The 23,954-nt window shown below is 36.0% G+C and overlaps 1 protein-coding gene across 1 annotated transcript in view; it reads left to right on the top strand.

The window, feature by feature from the left end:
* The window catches only part of CNTNAP2 (contactin associated protein 2), a 1,148,354-nt gene that overhangs the window by 536,735 nt on the left and 587,665 nt on the right, over positions 1–23,954 (top strand). The window contains exons 5-7 of the mRNA XM_086615189.1: positions 12,135–12,338; positions 14,276–14,460; positions 19,352–19,495. Coding sequence (XP_086471315.1) covers positions 12,135–12,338; positions 14,276–14,460; positions 19,352–19,495 — 533 coding nt within the window. The remainder of the gene's footprint in view (positions 1–12,134; positions 12,339–14,275; positions 14,461–19,351; positions 19,496–23,954) is intronic.

Here is a 23,954-nt window from a genome sequence, read left to right as displayed (position 1 = left end):
CAAGCAGTTTGATGTTTCAGTTGAGACATTTTCTGCCCTGAACTCTACTGAATCTTACCAAGTACTTACACAAAGTTCGTCAGCGACTCCGCAGCCTTGAGAGATGGGTGTCGTAGAGCCCACGCTGCAGCACCGCGCCTTAACCCAGCAAGGGACAAGCAGGTACTGTGTGGCCTTGGAAATGCCTCACTCACTTTAGGAAGGACATCCAGCTTCCAGGCTCTTACTGGGGTCTCTCCTGCTTGGTCCCACAGGCTGCCTCCCCAGTTCCTTCTCCAGGCCAAGAGAGCTGAACCTGACCCCTGCCTACTTTTCAGGTTGAGTTGAAGCCATGGGGGCTTGGAGCTGAGTATGTGCTGCTTTGATACAGAGGCGTGCTTTTTTTTAACTCCTTGGGCCTGAGGCTTGCAAGGGCACTACGTAATGTAAAGATCCTGGAACGCAAGGAAGGCTTCTGGCTTCTGAAATAACTCTTTATAAGTAAAGCTGTCTGCTTGGTTGGCCTTAAGATCGTGTATGATTGTCTTTTACACCTTACAAGCCTCTGTCAGGAGCCTGTAAGTTCAGAGACAGTCACTTCAAAAATGTTTGAGGAAGCAAAGAAATAGTTTTAGATTCTAGTGTCTATACTTACTTTAGAACTTGAAAAGTTGAATGAAATTAACCCATTAGGCCTGAAAAAGCAAAACTGTAGTAGTGGATGAAGAATTGAAATCAGAACAGTAATGTATTTCAATATCTGTGATTATAAGTATTGCACCTGCTGCATATTATCCGTGTTAACTGGGTGTAAGAGAGTTCCTATACTCTTTCTGAGAAGAAACTTTCATCCTTCAGGCTTTTTTCACTTTTAGTGATGGAGAATAATCTAGAGTCGAGGAGACTGAATTGATGGCACTGGCTGCAAGGAAGCCTGAAATGCACAATTCACAGGGCAGGATCAGCCAGTCGCACAGCTGAGATGCCATAAGCAAAGTTGCACTGAAGAAAGACTCTTCAGAACTGTTCTGGCAAGTGGGGAATTTGAAGGTCTCAAACTCTGCAACACCAGTAAATCTTAAACTCTAAAGCCTGCTAGAAGTTATAGATAAGCCATGTCTGGCAGCGGGGAGGGGGACACGTTATGTCGCTGACCTTGGAAAGTGCAGCCTGATAAAAACAAAGCAGGAAAATCACTTACTGATAAAAGCAAATATCCGATTTCCTGTTTCAGGTCAGGAAAAAAGGTGAAAGCCCAGTTAACTGACACTCAGTGCTTCTGGAAGAATAAAATGTGCAAATAGGCTCTGAGCAGGTGGGTTGGACTAGGTGATTTCTAGAGATCCTTTCCAACTGTGATTATGTGCTCTTACCTGCTGTATTACCTGTCATGGAGAGCATTTCTGAAACAAAAGTATTTCTTTTTTCCCCCCAAGAGAATTATTTCACTCTATACGGTTGGTATAACGTGAGTTGAGCGTTTCATATTGCCGTATATTGAACCATGTGGGGATTTTCTTTCCATGAAGTGTAGAGTTGCAAGTGATGCCAGTGCAGTACCAGATCTTTAAATTTTTGCTCATTATTTTTCAGATAAAGCACTCATTCACTTAAAAGTTGGCAACTGTATGCCCTGTGACAATAGGACACCCCTAATTAGGGGGTCCATCTCTGTGTTAGAGCAATTTATTAGACTTTTACTGAACCAAAGCAGAACTAAATCAACTTAGATCATTTTAAAACAAAGCCCTGACTCCTAACCTTGAATATGAGTGGGTTTTTAATTATACACACTGAAATACATACAAAGGAATAGAAAAACACTGGCTTTGACCACCATTAAGTTCACTAATTTGATCCATGCACGGGAGAGTTTGGGGCTCAAATTTTATCTCTTGCAAGGTAGGAACTAATAGCTGTTCTTACATGACAAAGTTCAAGATGATACTGAGCAAAGAATACATTAGAGATATGCATGGTCATAGATATATTGGATATTAGACAAGGAGAGGAAAAATAATTGACTGAATTACTACTCTTGAATTATTTGCTCAACACCAAGTTCCAGTGGTCTGCTTTTCTGATGCTATACTAAATATAAAGTATTTGTCTTTGAGTAATTTGGAAATATGACAATGAAACTGAACTGTCTTATAAACGCACAAAGTTGTTCCACTATCAATTATGCTAAAGAATTTGCCTCTATTAACTCATAATTTTAAATTGAAATTCAGTAGCTGAAAATAGCGATATGCTCCATCTTAGTGTCTCTTTTCCTAAAATAAATTAGTGCAGCAAGATGGAATTAGTAGCAGTGTCAGACTGACAGTTGGAAGAAAGGAGGGAAGACTGTACATCCATTAGAAATGGTCTTTAATGACACAAATTTGTGTGCCTTAGACACTAGTGAAGCTACTTATTAGAATAAATGTGAGTTTTTGGCCAAAACTGAGACTCAGTCTTGCACTCCTTGCTCTTCAGGGTCAACTGCAGAAGTTTGAATGATGATAGCGAGACTTTTTACTTTATGAGATTTAATTGAGTACATCAGCTTGAAACTGTCCCTGCTGCATATTTCTTAATCTGTATATGTGCAGCTCCCTTTGAAAGTTCTGTTTAAACATGAGCTCCATGGTTGGAAGAAGTAAAAAATATGTGTTTGAGAGTGATTATGTGAATAAAGGACATAGAACGTGAGCCAGAAAGAATAATTTGTCTTTGAGTAATAAGTATTCCTAGATCATCCAGACATTAAAAGACATGTGGAAAGATTATATACCATCAGATGATTGAATTGGGTGGCTTCAGCTCAAAAAGAAATTGGAAAGAGAAATTTTAAATCAGTATTTTTAGATCAACTGTACATCTTCCTGTTTTTACGCAACTGTAAACATTAAAATGAGGTCCTCCAGCTAGTCATCCATTTGCTTAATGTTTTAATAGATTGTCTTGTCTGTTTTGTAGCTCATTTATTCAGTGAGTAAATTGAGTATAAATGTTGTATGACATGATACAGTTTCTTTCTTTGCTGTACTTTTTTCTTTAAGTAATGAGCGAGCTCAGCAGTTTAGTAAGGATTGAGAACTGTTCTGGCCATTTACTGTGTGAGAGACATAGTTGTCCTTTTTTATTGACCTGGAGCTCTTGTGATTTACTTTTTTAATAAACAGTGAAAACACTACTAGAGGCTAGCTGTTTTCAAGTAAATTACGTTCTTTGCTGTGCCTGGTTTTGAAGTTTAATTATACCCTTTAATGTTCCTTTTGAGATGTCTTTCACAATGGATAGAAATAAATGTGTATATGGTTGCAAGGAACACTTCTGATTTGTAGATCAGCGTGATAAAATACAAAAAGCTGAGTTTCTTTAGAATATTTAAATTATAGATATATTTTTTACCAAATTTATTTGAAAGTACTATAGCTAGAGAATAATAAATCATAGAGAATATTTTGCTGCTTCTAGCGCATCATTGCAAGATGCCTGAATTTTAACTTTTATAATCATAAATGACTCTTGCAATGTTATATGTATGAAAACTTTTTAAAGTATAAATTATCATGTAGTAAACTGCTTCTGTTTCATCCATTTGGTAACTACTATTGTACTATGACCTGGAAATTTGTCAACTAAAATGTGATTGTTACAGCCAGAAACACTGGAGGAGATTTTGGTAAAAGAGAGTAATTTTATGACTTACCACCTCTCACTTTACCAGCGGGGAATGCAGATGATGTTCATGTCAATATAACTTTGAGATGATGAAGACTACCCAGTTTAGTTTGCATCCTGTAGTTCAAAGATCGTTAAAAATATCCAGGTCTTCAACTTCAGGATTCAGCAGGTCTTCACAGCACCCTCCTTTTTTTTTTTTTTTCCTAATTTGAATTTAAAGTTATTGAATGATATTATTTTAAAGAGAAACAAGTGTGCATCAATAGTAAAATCAATTACATTCTCAGGACAAAGTATTTATGTTAAAAAGCCTTGTTTATAAAATATCACTACAATATACAGATAAGCTCGGAGATTTTCTGGTTGGAAAAAGATAAAAACCTCATTGTTTAAGCAATTAAATAATTGGAATTTGGCAGAGAAACACATTGCCATGGAAGTTGTATTTTTCATGGTGCTCCCTTTCCTGTCTCTCCTATGAATAGAGTTCTTCAAATAGACTGCATTTCATACCATGCATCGTAATTGACTTTCTGGAGTCACAAACCAAAGTATATTATGGAAGGAATAGTTTTTATCTGAGCTGAAGATTATCTTGAATTGCAGTCTTACCTCAGTTCTCTCTGATACTGTTAGCAGTCCGCTATAGGAGCATAGATTTCAGTATGATCTAATTTGTAAACTGTGGTTAGGATGTGTAAGCTTAAAGCTGAATTGCCAAGTATACTGTAAGCATATACTTTGCCTCGTTTATCCAATTTATAGTATAAGCATAGCATATTTAAAAACGTGCCTATTTGTACTTCAAATGAAGTTGTCTTTTCAAAAGCTGAAGAGTTAATGCAAGAAAATGACTTGAAAATCTCTTGTTACACTAGATCTAGCAGAAAAAAAAATCATCAACTGTAGTCTTCGGTGCTTGAAAAATCATCCTAGTTCTACACACCCATAAGACAATAAGTGTGGCATATTTGGAGGCTTAGTCTGAGTTCATAAGTTTTTTCTTTAAATGTATTAGTGTTTTTTTCTGTATATGATGCAAATAATGCCTTGCCAGACCTCCAGATTTTGCCCGAGAACCTGTTTTTGTCTTACATGATACAAACCAGAAGTTAGGTGTAACTCTGCAGAGCACTGCACTGGTGTGTACTTTCATCATAAAATGATTGTCTTAAGAAACAATTAGCTTGTGTAGCAATGTAGTTTAATAGCTGCACAGATTAGAGAAAGAACCTGTTTGTCCTACTGAAAAAAACCCCATGTGTGTTGGGGGACTTTTAGCCATGCTTACTAGATTACATTTCTTTATACTGTTTTCCTTTCTTTTTGTTTTTCTTCTTCTGCTTATTGATTGGACTTATTTCATTTGTTTCTTATTAGACATTAAATTACCGCAGACAAAGAGCCACATATTTACAGACATTTGTACAAGAGCTAGTAATATAAGTAGTAGTGTACCAGTGTTATAACAGCAGTGATAATAATAGTAGGAAAAAAAGCTCGTGCTTTGAAATTCAGAGAAAACTTTAAAAGTACTGAGAGCTGTTTTCATATCCTCAGTGGATATTGCACTCAGAACTTGGCAAAGCATTCTCACCACCTTAGGGAATATTTCCTTATAATTTTTTTTTAAAGTTTCTGGCAAGTATATGAAATGTAAGAACAAAGTTTGTACCTTTTTCCCAAGAAATGATTTAAAAATACACCTTGACAAAATATTCTTTGCTACTTTGATACTGCATTGCCATATATATGTTATATCTGATGTAAAGAAAAGAAAGGAAAAAATTCCAAACCTCATAGAAAATGTATTTTTTTCTTTTTCAAGCATTGACATCACTTAGGGTTGGATTCATTGACAGATAACAACAGGACTCAGATTCAGTGCAGTGGAAGCTAAGCAGGCAACAGAAACTTAAAATTGATTTTCCTTCACCTTATGCTTCTAGTATATAAAGATATATATGTTATTGTATATGCAAGATATGTCTATATCTGTGTCAGGTTTTGGGGGGTTTTCTTAGCCTTCATGGCAGATGAATTACTTTTTGAAAATGAGAGTAAAGGCAGTGTCAGTTTTGCTGCAGCAGATTTCAAGCCACGGAGTTGCCCTTGTCTTTACGGCTGGACTGTAGTGCCTGAAGGCAATGTTCAAACATGGTACCTTTGGCTCTCTGCCTCATTGTAAGAAAACATAAAAGAGGAGACAATCTTTTGACTGCTGTGCTGAGACACGGCTTTCTCATTTTTCTGGTGCAATGAGATGTAGTAATGCATCTCTAACACGAGCTCAGCTAACTTAGTGCCACTGAAATTCAAGCTGCAAAGACTCCAGTTGCAAATTTGACATGCTATCATGTCGACAGTGTTTGGGACTACTGAAAAAGTAGATTAGAGTCTACTGAGATAGTTTCTGTGTATGTAATTTATCATGAGTAATAACAAAATGAGTGGTTTTGGTATAATTTTGAGCCTAATCCTTTGCTTTGTTAGGAGAAATCTCATTTTTGCTGTTAAAATATGAAAATAATACGCTGTGATTAAATTTATCATAATGATATTTTAGTACCTACGACTAATAGCTACATCAAATGAACTTGCACATGTGGAATACTTTGGCCCAGCCAAAGATGCTTTGATGCATCTAATGTTTTCAGAGGGCAGATGCTCAGTGCATAGTTAATGCTATTTATTCTTATAGTATTAGTACATCAGACATAAGGCTCATATTGCTGGGTAAGAAAAGAATGCTACAAGTGAAGATCTTTTCCCTAAAAATCTTTTAATCTAAACAGAAGATTTGAGCAGATGAAATAGAGATAAAGGAGGAGAGATAATGGAGCGAGAACATTTCACCTAAGGTTACTGTGGATCAGTAGTACAGAACTTTTGTATATTTAATCCAAGTGAAATATTCTGTACAGGGTTTGTAGTCAGTCACAGATTAGTAATAATTTAAAAATATGTGTACATGTTAAATTTGCAATTAATAGTGTTGATTTTGTTTTCTGTGTGGTAAGCATTTTCCTGGAAAGTACTTTGCTGTTCTGCTTTGTTCTCATCGGTGTTATTTTACCATGTCTTATAGGAGGAATTTTTTAGTAATTGCAGGCAGTACCTCGATCAAGGCAGCTAAGTAGCTGTGCCAAAGTCGTCTTGTTGAGTGTTAATGAATGAGCACTTCTTCATCCTTCAGATGCTGACGTTAAGGACAGTTATATTTCTGTCACCAGAAAAGGAGGAAATAGAGAAGTTCTTGAGTTTGAGTCTGATTTAAATATTCTTTATAATTAATAACTTTTTTTTTCAGCACCACATAAAATATCTTCATACAGATTTCACTCCCTGGTGAAATTTTACCGCATCCTACATGTGGCTGAAAGTACAGGACAAAAGCATAGATAGAAGACCTGTGACTGTTGACTTATTTTCCTTTGAGATTTGGGAATGGGGTCACATTTGTCACACAATTTCCTGTCAATATTTTTAAGGCTTCCTGACTTTATTATTTTTTAGAGGAAAATTGAATGTGGTGATGCTGTTGACTAATTAAATTGCTTTAATGTGACATCTCGGACATATACTGGGATAAGACCTAACACATCTTCTTAGCCAGCTGAAAGTGATGTTATATTTTTAAGATGTCCAGTGTTATCCAGTCCATCTATATCGCAGGAAATTCAACAGGGGAAAATAAAATTGATAGTAATCAGAGCTGTACTTCCTATTTAAATGTAATTTAAAACAAATAAATATTGTCAGTTTCTTTCCCCCCGTCTTCCTGCATTTCCTTCTCTTTCTTCCTCTTTCCCTCTTTCTCACTTTGTTTTTCATTTAATCATTTTTAAAAAAAAAAAATTGCCCAATGCAGCAGTAGCCTCTGAGAACAGTCAGACTTCACTGAATGCACATGAACATACTGTATGTGATGGCTTAGGTCTCTTTCCTACCTAGTTCAGTGACTAAAGGTGAGAAAAAATGTGTATTTACACTGCAATTATAGGAATTATATGGTTTACTGTCTAAGTACCATTCCGCATCCTGGTAATTATCATGATATTAAATAGCTGTGTCATCAGAGAAGGAACACAAGTCATTACCACAGGTCTACATATGATAACTCTTAAAAATAATTACTATATAATCTTTAGATAATTGAATTATCATGAAGACTCATGTGCATGCTGCCAGCACAGCTATGCATAAAAAAAAGCTGCTTAATCAAAGATTACTGCTGTTTCTTTTTTTTAAATTGAATTATTTTCAAAACATAGTAAATCAGGATGAGGTTTTGGAAAAATATGCTGCTTTTACTCAGCTTTGTTAAACTGTGGGGTATGAATTTGCTTCAATGAATGATGTGAAGAACACATATACATAATTGAAACAACAGCATAGGTATAAAAGGGTTACTTGTTTTTTTCATGGGCAACACGTTGTGAATCCACAAACCCACAGAAGTCATTATCCTGACCAGCTCTGGATCAGATGCTTGATGGTTAAGGTAACTTTTGCAGATTTTACAAAGTTTTACAAGCTGTCTTTAGGGGAAAGATGATATATTCCATTTAGAGGATCCTATAACCATCAGAAAGTAAATTTAACAAATGTTAATGGAAGAGAATCTCTGACATTTTATGTGGAATCATATTTTTTATGAAGTATATTTATTACAAAGATTGTTTAATCTGTAATGTCCATCAGTTTTCTTTCATTTGTAGCATTTGTGCAGGGCAGTTGTATGTAGATTCAAAAGAGTATAATCTGCATAGCAAATTTGCTTTATTAAAAGGTATGATTTTCGTGATAAAAGTGACTTTCATTTAGATATTTTTCCTATAAGCATATTTCATGCTTTTCTAAAAGTTCTTTTCTAAAAGTGCATACAAAAATCTCAAGAAGACATTTGTTCGATCTCTTGACAGCTTGTAAAGCAAGCAAAAACAACAGGTTGATATAATTTCTGTTACAGTATTTTTCTAACCATTTTCTTTTTTTCTTAAAAAAAAAACCTACGGAAGTAATGTATTTACTTGAGTCATGAGTGTATGCAAGATAAACCCACCTCTGAACTCACATAGTGTTGCTTCTGAATACAGACTCAGAATATGAACCAGGATGGCCTCATTTCTGAGAGCAACATATGCATCTGTGCAAAGAAAATGCATCCTCTTTGCATGCTGATAACTTTTAAATGGATTTCTTGCACCACAAACCTGCCATTCTGGTATTTAATTTTGATCTGATTCACATTCCTGGAATTTGTCATTCAAAGAACCAGATCAGGTTGAGAATTTTAATTGCACTTAGAGCTTCATAAGTATTTGATATTGGAATGTGTATGGTAAGGTGTGTTTTATAAAGAAGAGTGATATTTCTAATATATATTGCTGCATTCTGATATATATGCTATATATTAATAACTCTGGGATATTGCAGTCAATTTGTAATGCTCATGTTTTATGTACTGCATAAAATTTCTTCACTGTTTAGTTGGCATAAACAATAAGAGGGTCAAAGTCTATGCAATACAAAGTATATACAAATCTTGACCATTGGAAATAGCCTTCAAATCTTTCAGTGACTCTTACCCATCTGTGTTATAATGGTCAGCTGCTACTGATTCAAATAAGTTAACGAACTTCTGTGAGACAGAATTGCGTTGCATATGCCTATTAATCTTTTAGAAAGGAGAGGGACAACATGAAGAATCTTGCATTATAGAATCTGCATCCTCAGTCTTGCGGATCTCTTTGACTCCCATTGGAAGAATTTTGTGGAGTCTTTGGCTGTTACGAGTAGAGAAAGAAAGTTTATTTCTATGACTATTTTCTGATCTAACTTGAAAAGATGAGCAGAGTGACTAGACTTACTTTTCAGATTTAACACAGCTTTTTTTGACATGCTTAATGCTCCTTCCATTAATACTTTGTATCTGAGCCAATATGCTAGTATGAGTGAGTGCAAGACAGCATGTCTTACACTTTGATCTCAGGTAGACTGAAATATATACACTTGATGTTGGTTTGCAGAAAACATTACTTATCTTTAAAACTCTTAATTTTAAAATGCAGCAGCATTATGAAGGTAAAATCCATAATTTTATCTTTAGTATAAATTAGTGGACCTATAGGTCAGCAACTGTCTGCTGTCATGCTTCTCCCATATCAGTCTTAAGAACTGTAAACACAATTTCTGCAAGGTACCAAAGTTTTTTACTTCTGCAATTAGTAATAATCCCTAGAGAGTCAACAGTTTGTGTCAACTGAGGATAACGACCATATTGTGATTTTACATATAGTTTCATTAAAGATGTATGGAGGACAAATGGTTATATCAACCAGAAACAGATATCACATACTTTATCATTATCCATAGGATCATTGTGTCAGCAAACAAATCACCTGGAAGTAGTAGAGAACTATTAATTATGTTAGTGATTTGTGGGGAATATCCTGAATGATGGAAGCATAATGTATTGGTCTTTATATCTGAAAACTTGCTATGCTTAATGATGTAAGGATGTACGAATAGGCATTTAATCAATATGATTGCAAGCCTCAGTCTCAAGTGGGTGTGTTTTAGTTAATGAATACAAGATGGGTTGTGGATTTTTTTTTGACTGAACAATGACATAGAAATCATTTATGAAATATTGGTTTTGGTTTTACATACTTTTCTCCAGAAAATAATCACTAAACATCATGAAGCTTGATTGAATGCTCTTCTTTGATACTCAAATAGCTCTTATATCAATGTGAAAATTATTTCTGGAAATTACAGAATGTGAAAAAGCAATCTAGACAGATGCGGTAGATAAGCAGTTGTTTGAATGCGATTGAAGACACAACAGTAGTAAAAACTGACTCAGCAGACTGTTTTAGTGGTTCCTAAATTCTCAATACAGGGATGGATATGTATGTTTGTTTAAGCTCTTCTCTGAATCAGGGTGTAAAATATTATTTCAGAGATTAGTTGAAAGAAAAGCATTTTTTAAATGTACTTGCCAAACGTTACAAGAACAAAGGCAACAGATTTTATCATAATCAGTTAATGTAGGCCATATAAATTCGAACTGAAATATATGCAGTTTTTTAAGCATAGTGTACAAAGTGTTTTAATGGAGTTTTAAAAGATTCTTCTGTGTTAATTACACAACAGAAGTGGGTTTGTTTCTGTGGTTTTGAGGATTTAAATTACTTCCCAGTGTAACGGCAAAAGCAAGTTAGCAACTTTAAACATTGCAAGCAGTCACCAAAGACCAGCCCACAGAAGTAGGCAAAAATCAGATGCGATTGAAGAATATATGATAAAATGCCATCTTTTGTTTCATTCAAAATGTGAAATGAGTAGTATGAATGTGTCATGCTAATAAGAAGTGTGATTTTTTTTTTTAAAGAATATGTGTGGAAATAATTTTTTCTTTTAAATATTAATACTTTTTAATGAATTTTGCTTAGTGACTTTTTAAATTATCGGTTGTGAATAGCGACAATGAAATGCCCATACAAATAGTAGCTAAGGTACTGGTGATTGATCATAGGTTAAGCATCTTACAAAGGGAGTTTCTTAAGCAAAAGTGCATAAATTTTTAGAGATCAGTATCTGTTTACAATCTTTTATTGAGCTCTACCTAAAAGACAAGATTGAATACTCTGCCAAAGTATGTCTTTTGAATAGAATCAAGTTCTGTGCCTGTTTTTACTGTGGATCAAGGCTTCAGAAAATTGTGGAAAATTGTTGCTTTTTCTTTAGAGATTAAGTCATGAAAATAAGACAACAGGAAATTTTCTAATGTCATTATGCAACATAATATATATATTATATGAATATTGGATTGACTTTAAATGATAATTATTGCATCCCTTGATTTTCTTCCCAGATTTTGAATAAAACCAAGTCTGGAACAAAGATTAGCGCAAATGACAGGACTTTTTTTTTTTTTTCATCTCTAGTTGAAGTCACAATTTACCCAAGTTTTCCATATAAAACTGAACTAGACAAGGCTTATGCCTATGGTTTACACACAGTTTGAGGAATCTTAATATTGCTAGGCAATTTCTTTGGGCTCATATTTTACTGTTCAGAGTCCTCACAGATATCTATACTGGATTTTAAAGAGATATGGAATTATTAATGACTGCTCAGAAGTTTGTCTTTCATTTTCAACTATAGTTAGGAAGGAGTGCAGGGCAGCAACTATATTTAAAAGAAACCAAAATATGTTGAGTACAGTTGCAGTATTTGTCTCCCCGAATCTGATTTTTTTATATCCTATGGATTAAATTTATGTCCTGCTTGTTTCCCACTTTTTATAGAATTAAATTATGGTAAAGAGAAAATGTATTTACAATGCATATCACACTTGCAGATTTTTTTATTCCATTCAGGTACAGTCTACGGATGACATGTCTGTTTTTCCAGTGACCACAGGAATATATAATCACTCATCGACAATGTTATTTGTTTTTTTCCTTTAGGGGCTGATGTTATCAATTTTGATGGCCATGTAGTGTTACCATACAGATTCAGGAACAAGAAAATGAAAACATTGAAAGATGTCATCTCTCTGAAATTTAAGACCTCTGAAAGCGAAGGTGTAATCTTCCACGGAGAAGGACAGCAAGGAGACTATATCACGTTGGAACTGAAGAAAGCCAAACTTGTTCTAAATTTAAATTTAGGTATGCTTTGATTGTTTAGTTTTGTGTACTTTTTAATGCTCCCCAAAATATTTTATGTCAAAATTACATCTTTTTTTTTCCCCCCCCAGTTATATGATAGGCTACATCAAGTAATCAGATAATTTAGTGAAAATGTTCATTCCGTTTATATATGTTTGGAGTATTTTTTCTGTTCCATTCCTTCCTTTTTACTCTGAAAAAAAGTTCCATTCCTTTCTTTTTGCTATGAAAAAAACCCACATTTATCTGGTTTCAGGGTTTTCTTTCCCTTCAAACAAAAGAGTTTTAGAAAAAGATTTCATGTTATTTACCTTAGTTCTCTTACAGACATGTGAAGAGTAAATTTTTTTGTTCATTATTTACATTGAATAGTAATTATTTCCACTAGCATTTTCTCCTGCTCTTTTTCTAAAGATCTTTTTCAAGCAGATGATGAGGAGGAAAGCACATGTTCCTTTTAGTAATTATCTATTTTTAACAATTTAAATTGCAATACTAACCCATTCATTTCCAGTTTCTCCATATTCTTCAATTCAGTCTGTGTTTATAAGCTAGTGTAACTTTCATATATGTGCTTGGTGGGGATGTTCTTAAATCACCAGACTGATAAATAGGAATAGACCTTGTGATGCACGCTCAATAAACAGAAGTCAGGGTTTATATTTTTACTCTTCCTCTGTCTGAGAGTATTGTCTTTGCATCAGAGTCAGTGGAAAAGGATGTTCATTTTGTCTTGTGAAATCCAGAGACTTAGTTTCAAACATCATGGAGGGGGAGGATGGGGTAACAGGAGTGGATTTAGGTTTCACTTCGCACCGAATTTGACTTTGCATTGAAGAAAATGAGGCTCATGGACATACATGGATTTTTTTTAACCAACAGTTGTTGAAGGATCAGTGACCTTCAGCAAAAAGGCAGTGTGATCATTTGTAAGGGAGTGATGTCTTAAGCCATGAAAGTGTGTTTTCCCAGAACACGTTATCAACATGCAGAACCTTAATGTCTGAGTTGCAGGCATGCTTGATGGTAAGAAATTCACAGCTACAGAAATTCTTTAGGTCCTCATGTATTCAGAAGATGGAAGATTGCACTGAGTTACTGGGCAGTGCAGCAATTGAATTAGTCATTTGCTGCTCCAGTTGAGATCCATGCTATCAGCCTTTGCTGGCTTAGCTATGTCAGTCATATCAGATTGCAATGAGATGTGATCTCTGACTAACTTAGCGGCACTGGCTTAAGCCCCCAGAAAATACACCAGAGAATTGCAAAACTGCATTCTTGCGAGTAGTTTGACTTTCAGAATAGGAAGATTGCGGCAGGAGGAAAGACCGAAATAAGCTATGTCAGAAGACATTTTTTGCTATTAGCTCAGTCTGCGTTGAGCCTTTTCCTATGCATTCACTGGTGTAGTTATACTGGCAGAGTCTACGAAATGTAGAACTCATTTAAGTGTTTGCTGTGATTAGACAAAAGGGGCTTTTGTTAACCAAAGTGTCTTACCAGGCGTCATGTCCTCCTTAACAGTCATAAATCAGTACAGGTCCAGCAAAGCTCAGGACCTGGCCAAAAGGCCATTCTAGGAAAGGTGACGATTTCTCATTTCTGTAGTGTAGGGATGAAAACACAGAAAACTCCTAGTCAAAAATAACTTTACAACTGAAAGTGGGATGTGCTGGTCTGGTTTTCCTCCAAATAACTTCTATTACAAATATCTATTCGTACAGTTCACTGACCAGATTCTTACTGTATTTGATCTAGCTATTTGCATTTATAGCAGCAACCCTCCACTGGGAAGATCTTTGCTTCATAGGAGACAGACTTCCTCCAGCTTATTGTGTGTCTGGTACAATTCAGGTGAAATATTGACAGAGTAAGAGGAAAATGTTCACCTAACTGGTATGAGGTGAGAATTGCTGTGGTTTCTGTTCTTATCTTAGGCAGCAACCAGCTTGGCTCTATTTATGGCCACACATCCGTGATGACAGGTAGCCTCTTGGATGATCATCACTGGCACTCCATCATCATAGAGCGCCATGGGAGAAACATCAATCTCACCCTGGACAGAAACATGCAGCACTTCAGAACCAATGGAGAATTTGATTACCTGGACCTGGATTATGAGGTAGACAGTGAAACCTATTTGTTTTCATTTAAATTTGCTTTATAAAGAGAAGTCTAAAGAAAACTAACAATATTTAAGATGGTTTAGTACCTTTTTGTACATTCATTTTAATTATTTTTTGCCTTACATTTCCTGATTTTTTTTTCCCAATGCCGTTTCTCTTAAGTGTAAATTAAGTTTCTTTTCATTAGTCTACCAGATCCTATCTGGTGTAAGAGTCATCTCAGCCTTTTGTTTTAAACAGGTAGATGTATGTTATTCAGCAAGCTAAGCACACGCTATTTTTAAAATCTCTAAAAGCAGTTGCTCTAAGTGGGAAGTAGATTAAAAGAAATTAATTATGCAAGCTGTTATTCCATTCAGGTGATAATTTTGCACTTGAATCAGAAAGTCTGGTTCTATGGTGGCAATCAGTATTTCTTTTTAGCAAAGGAAACAGATTACAACCTTTGTATTAACATGGATCATGATCTTTCTTGTCTTAGGTAGGAAGGTAATTCCTTGTATTTTCACAAATATGCCGCCAATAACCTCTTTTGATAAAAAGCAGTAAAGAGTTAGAAAAGTTCTAAGAAAACTTTTGTTTAATCAGTCAGGTTAACGCACACAAGTGTTGATAGTAGTTAAATGTGGATTTGTTGTTTGATTACACTCTGGCTTCTACTATTATGAACTTGTTCAGTTCCTCTAAATTGTTATATGAACTTCAGCATGTTGGTTATTACAAAATTTGTATAATGATTTTCTTACACTCTTTACTGTTTCTAATGAGAATTAATGTGGTTGACTGAGCCAAATACATGTATTTCCATCCTTGCAACTTTTTAAGCAGTGAGAGGGAATCAAAATGATATAATGCAGAAAAGATTGAATTAACTTGTACATTGATTACATGTACAAGTACATGTACATTAAGCACTGAAGATCTGATTTGAGGTACTGAAAACTCACATAAATAGATTTTATTACACATTTTCAAGTGAGTCAACCGCAGAAAAAGTTAGGCTGAATGCCATAACCCGGTGTTGGGCAATTCATGCATATGTATATATCGCGCTCTAAAAATATGTAACATGTTTACCTAGTAAATATATTGCATACAATAAATTTACCCCTGGTAAGAGTAGAATCCAGGAGATCCACCTTCCTCTCTTCTCTGACATTAGGGACCTCACTGGCAGTTCTCAAAGATACATTTCGATCTTCATGTACATGGATACCCTTATGTTTAATTTTACTTATTGAAGCGTGTGTGGATATGTGTTTCTGTGGTACATATAAATGCAAGAGCATTAACTTTTTTTTCCTTTCCACTCAGTTGTCTCACTAGTTTTGGAGTTCATCATCACAGACTAAATTTAAATATATTGCCTTTGTGATAAATTAATCACAGTAGATAAACCTGGAAGAATTTTTTCTATGAAAAAAATAGTTTCTAGGTTAATCTCCTTCAGAAAGGTTAAGTAAGCACAAAAGAGAAGTAAACATTAATTCTCATTGCCTTTTCAAGGTAAAAAAAAAAGTTAATACTGTAAATCACTCATAAATCCTCATAAATCACTGCCATGGTACATGTTTTTTTGCAATTTTTCTCCTTTTCTTCAAAATGCTTTCCATTCTATTTTCTCTTATCCAGACACATGACTATAACATGCAAAAGAATGACAGCCATTAAAATATTATAGTCATACTCTTGAGTTCATGTAAAGTACTGTATCTTCTCTGAAGTCAAGTCATGTCAGTTCATAATACCTGAGGATGTGTTCTGCAAAACGCTTTTACATAGCTAGTGTGTACCAGTTATGAAGATTTTGGTTTTCAACTGTATAGCTCTAGTTCCGCATATGACAAGTCAAAGCCTCCTCTTTGGGATAGAAAGTGATACCTTACACACTTTTAAAATGGAAAATGTGACCATAGAGCTGCATTTTCCTGCTTTTAGTAATAACAAATGGAATTAACAATGAATAATGTTTAAAAGTTTGGCTCTGCCAAATCTCAGCATCAAACTACGAGTAGACATTTTTTGTGAGCATTCATGGGGCAGGGAAGCTAGGTGTCATTGCTGTTTATGACATCATCTATTGGATATAAAAACATAGATTGCATGAACTAATCTCAGGAGTCCCTTATTGTTCACATAGGGGCTGTAAAATATTAATGAAAACGTGTAGCATTTATTCACTTCCAAACAATTTAGAAAATATCCTGATACACTAGTTACCTGTATAATCTCTATGGAGTGACAGCGAGAGACTTTATAAGAGATGAACGTTTTTAGTTTGTAAAATTATGGAACCATAGAATGGTTAGGGTTGGGAAGGGCCTTAAAGATCATCTAGTTCCAGCCCCCCTGCCATGGACAGGGACACCCTCCACTACACCAGGTTGCTCAAAGCCTCATCCAACCTGGCCTTGAACACTTCCAGGGATGGGGCATCCACAACTTCTTGGTAACCTGTTCCAGTGCCTCAGCCCCCTCAGAGTGAATAGTTTCTTCCTTAGATCTAATTGAAGTCTATCCTCTTTGAATTTAAAGCCATTGTCCCTTGTCCTATCACTACACACCCTTGTAAAAAGTCCCTCTCCAGTTTTCTTGTAGGCCCCATTTACATACTAGAAGACGGATATAACATCTCCCCAGAGCCTTCTCTTCTTCATGTACTGAACTGAAGACCTGTGAAGACAGGCTGAACAACTCCAGCTCTCCCAGCCTGTATTCACAGGAGAAGTGCACTAACCCTTGGTTCATCTTTGTGGCCCTCCTCTGGACCCACTCCAACAGGTCCATGTCCTTTTTATATTGGACACCCTAGAGCTGAACACAGTACTCCAGGTTGTGTCTCATGAGAGCAGACTAGAAGGGCAGAATCACCTCCCTCAACCTGCTGGCCACACTTCTTTGGATGCAGCCCAGGAGATTTTGAGTTACCAGCTCATGTTGAGTTTCTCATCAACCAACACTCCCAAGTCTCTCTCCTCAGGGCTGCTCTCAATCTATTCTCTGCCCAGCTTGTACTTGTTCTTGGGATTGCCCCAATGCCTGCACAGGACCTTGCGCTTGGCCTTGTTGAACTTGGTGAAGTTTGCACAGGCCCACCTCTCAAGCCTGTCAAGGTCCCTCTTACTGGCATCCCTTCCCTCCAGTGTGTCGACCACACCACAGCTTGGTGTTGTCTGCAGACTTGCTGAGGGTGCACTCGATCCCACTGTCCGTGTCACCAACAAAGATGTTAAACAGTGCTGGCCCCAGTACCAACCGCTGAGGAATGCCACTCATCACTGGCCTCTACTTGGACATCAAGTTGTTGACTGCAACTCTGAGTGCAACCATCCAGCCAATTCCTTGTCCACCGAGTGGTCCATCCATCAAATCCATGTCTCTCCAATTTAGAGACAAGGATGTCGTGCAGGACAGTGTCAAATATTTAGGACAAGTCCTGGTAGATGACGTCAGTTGTACTTCCCTTATCCACCAATGCTGTAACCCCACCATAGAAGGCAACCAAATTTGTCCAGCACAGTCTGCCCTTTGTGAAGCCGTGTTGGCTGTCATCAATCACCTCTTTTTTTTTTTTCTCATGTGCCTTACCATAGTTTCCAGGAGGATCTGCTCCATGATCTTGCCAGGCATTGAAGTAAGACTGACTGGCCTGTGGTTCCCCAGGTCTTCCTTTTTTCCCTTTTTAAAATAATTGTTTTTCTTCTTTCTTTTTTTAGCACTAGAGATTCTAGATAACCTAGTGTTTTAGGGTAATGAAACTCAGCATTAAGAGAAAAACAATTCCTGTTCAATCATAGAATCATAGAATCATAGAATGGTTAGGGCTGGAAGGGACCTTCAAAGGTCATCTAGTCCAACCCCCCTGCAAGGAACAGGGATATCTCCAACTAGATCAGGTTGCTCAGGGCCTTGTCCAACCTGGCCTTGAACGTCTCCAGGGATGGAGCATCCACCACCTCTCTGGGCAACCTGTTCCAGTGTTCTACAACTCTCATGGTAAAAAATTTTTTCCTAATATCCAACCTGAATCTACCTCCCTCTATTTTAAAACCATTACCCCTTGTCCTATCACAACTGGCCCTCCTGAACAGCCTCCCCATCTTTCTTGTAGGCCCCCTTGAAGTACTGGAAGACCGCTATAAGGTCACCCCGGAGCCTCCTCTTCTCCAGGCTGAACAGCCCCAACTCTTTCAGCCTGTCCTCATAGGAAAGGATGTTGATGGCTGAGTCTTTGTGGTGGTTTTATTCATTTGCATAGAGCTGATTTGGCCTGCTAAGTCATGTGATAACTCCTCATTGACTATAACTACATGATTAAAGCATGTACTCCGTAGTGGAAGGTGGTTCTGTCTAACAGGTGATACATCTTTAACTATATGATTCTGTAAAATTCTTCTGGATAAAACAGATATATAAACATTAAAGGTAACGAGTGTATCATATTGGAGCCCGCAGCTGCCATGTTGTACTCTGAGCTCTGGCACACAGTTAGAGCTCAGTGAATAATTTGAATCTGATTATCTAGCTAATTTCATATCTGCTTTTGTTTAGAACAATACTGGGGTAGACATTTATTCTGAGTTCTTTGTTTGAAATCCATATTTTTCAGTAGCGATCAGAAGAGCAGTCCATGGATGAACAACTGTGATGTGTGTTGGCTCACTATTTGGACAACTAAAAATATTTGGGATTAAATACCCTAAATATTTGCAATCACAAACAAATTTTTTTTTATGCTTTTGCACTGCCTATTTTCTGTAAGCAGTGTTGTCAGCTCTCTCATTCACCATGTTTCACTGTTCAAAGAAAGCAAATACATCTACAGCAAATTTGTTTAAAAGTCTTTGCCCTCCAGTAACTATCTACTGTTTTCTGTTTTATTAAAAGATAACCTTTGGAGGCATGCCTTTTTCTGGGAAGCCAAGTTCTAACAGTCGGAAAAATTTCAAAGGCTGCATGGAGAGCATCAACTACAATGGCAATAATATCACTGACCTTGCCAAGAGGAAGAAATTGGAACCTTCTAATGTGGTAAGAGCATAATTTAATGGTCATCTAAACTTCTGCTTCCCCTTCTAAAGAAGACTAGAAGGTTTGTGAGTGTGTGTAGCTGATATACTTGTGATATACTGGAGTGATACAGAACACAAAAAAATTTTATCACTTTTTTTTATTATCATGTCTGAGAATTTTACTTCTGGGATTCTGTTTCATCTTTCCAAAATTAACCTTTGGTATCAGATAACTACTTTTTAAAATAAAATCAGCTGAACCGATAAGTACTTCTTTCCTTTCCTCCCAAATTATAGTAGTCCAAAACCAGCCCATACAAGATTTATTATTAAATCAATTACAGCTTTCTTGTGGCTTTAAAACCTGGTATACTCCATCCCTGCAGAGCTAGCTGGATTGCAAGTTCCCAAAAGTCACTGGAAGAGAATGTTTCTACAGGCCTTTCTGGTAGCTCTGAAAAGCCACAAGATATTAGACTTGAAAATCATTATTTAGCTTATTAACATTACAGAGCTTATTAACATTTTATTCTATTTTTTTCTCTTGCTTAAGCATTCATAGTTGCTTTCATGTTCAAACTTGCAGCTTTATGGGCAGAGTGATTAAGAAAGAATGTACTTTAATTACTGTATTTTTAAGCCTCTAAAGGTTCCTAAAATTGCTTGCTGGCATACAAAGGCAATGTGGGGAGGAAATAAGTGTATTATTGCCATGAGTTTGAGATGATCAGAATAAGTTGTTCAAGGCTTTCTTCTGCAGAAGTTTACAACCTTCAGAAAGTGCTGCTAACAATATGTATAGTTCCACTATTGCTTTTCTCTTTATGTAATAAAGAGCACAGATTTACATATGCAGTGATGATGAATTGCAAAGGATTGATTACCATTTGATTACTCCTTGGATAGTAATACTGAAATTCCCTACAATTGTGTGAACAATGTGGCTAAATAGTCAAGGTAATAAGAAGGATTTGAATATATGATGTTTGCCTATACAAACACGGTAATGCCACCTGATACTTAGAACCTTTTCTGTACATGAATTTCTTCACTATTTTCAAAGGCAAAGAGCATGATATATATGCCTTGGAGAAAGACTCGTCTTTTGGAATTTTTTCAACCCAGTCACATGAATTCCTGAACCTTTGACTGTTTTTTGTTGTTTTGTTGGGTTTTTTTCCAAGATTGCCTGTGATTTCCTGCCTGCAGTGCATTTTAAGCTTGTTATGTAGCAATGATTTTCAAAGATTGATGCCTGATTTAGAAAAGGATCTTTGTACAGGAGCAATCTTTCAATTTTGCACAGTCAGGTCCACTGCAAGTTAGTAGGGCATATTCTTTAAGTCTCTTTCTGAACAGAAGTGTTACTTAAGATGTTTCTGTAGTGCAAATCTTAACCTTTCAAAAGTGTAGCATAGCTAGCAGACCTGTAAAAAAGTCTCTGTAAAATCATCTCTCTTTTTTTATTTGTTTGTTCTTCGTTTTTCTTTAAAGTTCTGTTACCTGTAACATGAAAGTAAAATCCATATAAGAAGCTTTGGCAGTGTTGGTGGTACATCAAGAGGCTATGGCATTAGTTTAATTTGATGGTTCTGTTGATTTCCAATTCTGAGAATGGCTATTAAAATAGAAGTGACCTTTGTTTTCAGAAGAATTACTTCAGCTCTTCAAAAGCAAAATCAATTTTACTCTAACTAAATCAACATGGATTTTTATGTTTCTTACAAAAGCTTTTTTCTTCCTAGATTTTACCCTGATTTAGCATGAAAAATAGACTCAGTTGAGACTGCTGTTCTTGTTAATCATGTTTGTGATGATGGCACTTAAGCAATCCAATAAGGATCAAAGCACCATGAGGAGATCCTGTACAAACCCATAACAGTAGGCACACTCTACCCTAAACAGTGTATTATCTGAAAGGACAAGGCAGACAAAATGTAATGAAGTGAAACACAAGCAAAGTAATCAGTATAGTGATGAGAAATATCAAAAGGGGGAAAAAAAAGCAGAGAAAAGAAGGATATTAAAGAGGTGTGAGACAGAAGAAAAAATATTCTTAGATGCAGATAGTGGAATTTCAGAAGTTACACAGTGAAAGGGAGCTGACAAGTTAATTCTACAGAATAAGGAGGCCCAGAGAATCAGTCATAAGAAGATGATAATCTTGATTTGTCTCTGAGCAAAATTAAAGATAAATTTTTTTTTAGGTCTCATATATGTAGGTGTTATGAGCAAAAAAGTATCACCAAGCATCTCTTCAATTTATTGAAGAGTAAAGATGTAAAGACAATTTAAAAGTATTTTAAATTTAAATAAAGTCCAACATTGACTTTAATAATGTATTTCTTTTAGATTTAGAGCATAGGAATAAGTGGAAAAAAAGTTTGTCCGTCCTCTGTGGCACAAAAGATAGCAACAGCTCTTTGGAGAGAATGAGTCAGATGGATGGTCTTGAGAAGTTATTGCTGCTCTTATTAGTAGAGCTCGATTTGTTTTCATAGCAGATAAATGAGGCAAATGAGAAAGATGCCCAATAGGGAGAGTCATGGAGAAAAGGACAGCTGAGACAGAGAATGCGAGCGTATGCTTTTCTTTTGAACCAAGTTGCAAACGAGTTTGGCAACTAACACACACAGTAGGTGCTAACTCTAAGACAGAAACAGGGAAAGCATTTCTAACCAATCTTCCAGTCCCTCTTTTCTGTGTTTTCTTCTAAAGTATAACAAACTTTGTAGGTCTTTCATTACTTTGTGTAACAGAAGAATATTGACTCTTGTAGCACCAGTGAGAAGAGACTAGAATATACAGCTAACAAGAAGTCCAAAGACATGTGAGTTTAGGAATTTAGTCACTTTATCAAATCTTCCTACCCAGAGGTATATTAAGGGCAGGCAGCATGAATAGTAATTGGATTCAGTTTCCACAGAACAGTCTTGCCAATTTTAAAACCTGTAACCAAAAAACGCTGGAGAATCATGTTTGCTACCCTCCATCCATAACGTTCACTGGGTCTATGCTCCACCCACTTCAGCAGCTCCTATGCCATGTATTACTGAGTGCAAACATGTACAAACTTAAGATGAGTGTTTTCTTTAAACTATTTATATTAAATGAACATTATGTTAAACTCAAAGATGAGTAATAAGCTGTTTTGAGAAAAACACTAACATAACATGGTAAACATTAGCAGACAGTATATTGCCTGAACTGTATGATCCATCCTGATTTTAACAGGTATTGTAGTCTTAACAAACTCGTTACTTCTCTTTTGGGAGCTATGTATGCAGCCAGTAGCTCTATTAACTAGGAAAGATTTTAAAACCCAACAGTATTTCCACAAGGAATACCATCTGAATGTGGACAGGCAAAAGTGACAGAAGAAGTAAACATGAAGCTAATTTGCAAAACAGATTAAAGACTGTGATACAAAGTTCAAGCTATCCCAATTAAGATGTTTTCACTGTTTCCCTTTCAATGTAGTATGAAAAACTATCTGATGAGACCAACAGTTTCAGTGTAAATGTACAGTATATATTTGAATTCCAGATGTCATTGCCCAGAGAACTCTTCAGCAAGTCACTCTGAATCTGTAGAAAAGGATCTACATTTTCTCTTTGAAAAATGGGGATGCTATTATAGAGACAAACAGGAGATTAGCTTGAACTTTTGACCTAGACCTAGTGAGCAATCTGTATCAGATGGGCTTTACTTAAAAGAGGAGTCGTCTCGTGAATTACAGTCACAGAGGGAATCAATAATCCAGTTGAGGTTAATCTGAATAGCTCAGTAGGGAAAATACTAACTGACAGAGAAATCAGAATTAAATGTTACTTCCTCAAAAATCTTTTATGCAGTTAGGGTGTTCATGATAAATATGTTCACTGATGTGAAAAAGGATTTGAATGCATTCAGTGCCATTAACGTTAATAAGTGTTATACATGCAAGTTTCCCATGCATCAGGATGACAGGAGAGTGTCGACTAGATGTGGAAGCCTTCTTGTTATGAAGAAATTGTTAATTCTTCACGGTAACAAGGCAGCAAGAGAAACTCCTAAAAATGTCTAACAAGATGCTTTCTGAGCACTACTTAATTGGCGATTGTGACCGAACCGCAAGATGTCAGCTCTTGTAAAATGCTGTCACCCTCTGTGCCTACACAGGATTGCCTTAACTGTGTAACATAAATTGTTTCTAATCCATAGAGTGACTATTACACTAAGAATGATAACAAAGGGTTACAAAGGGTATTTCAGCCGCTCTCCAGCTTTTTATTCTGTATATGAAATTTGTGGTTTAACCAAAAGTATTCTGTAGCACACTTGGGAACGTTCAGACTAAAACTATTCAAACAAATGAATTAACTATTTTGATTTAATGCTTATTTGACTGAAAACTTAAAATTAAATTCCCTAGGCAACTTTTAGACCAACAAAAACATCCCAGAATAGCCAAGCATCTTAGCAGCAAAGGGGACATG

Source organism: Tauraco erythrolophus, chromosome 7, assembly GCF_009769465.1.
Source record: "Tauraco erythrolophus isolate bTauEry1 chromosome 7, bTauEry1.pri, whole genome shotgun sequence".
NCBI lineage: Eukaryota > Metazoa > Chordata > Aves > Musophagiformes > Musophagidae > Tauraco > Tauraco erythrolophus.
Note: the sequence above shows the minus strand (reverse complement) of the source record. Positions and strands in the feature narration are given on the sequence as shown.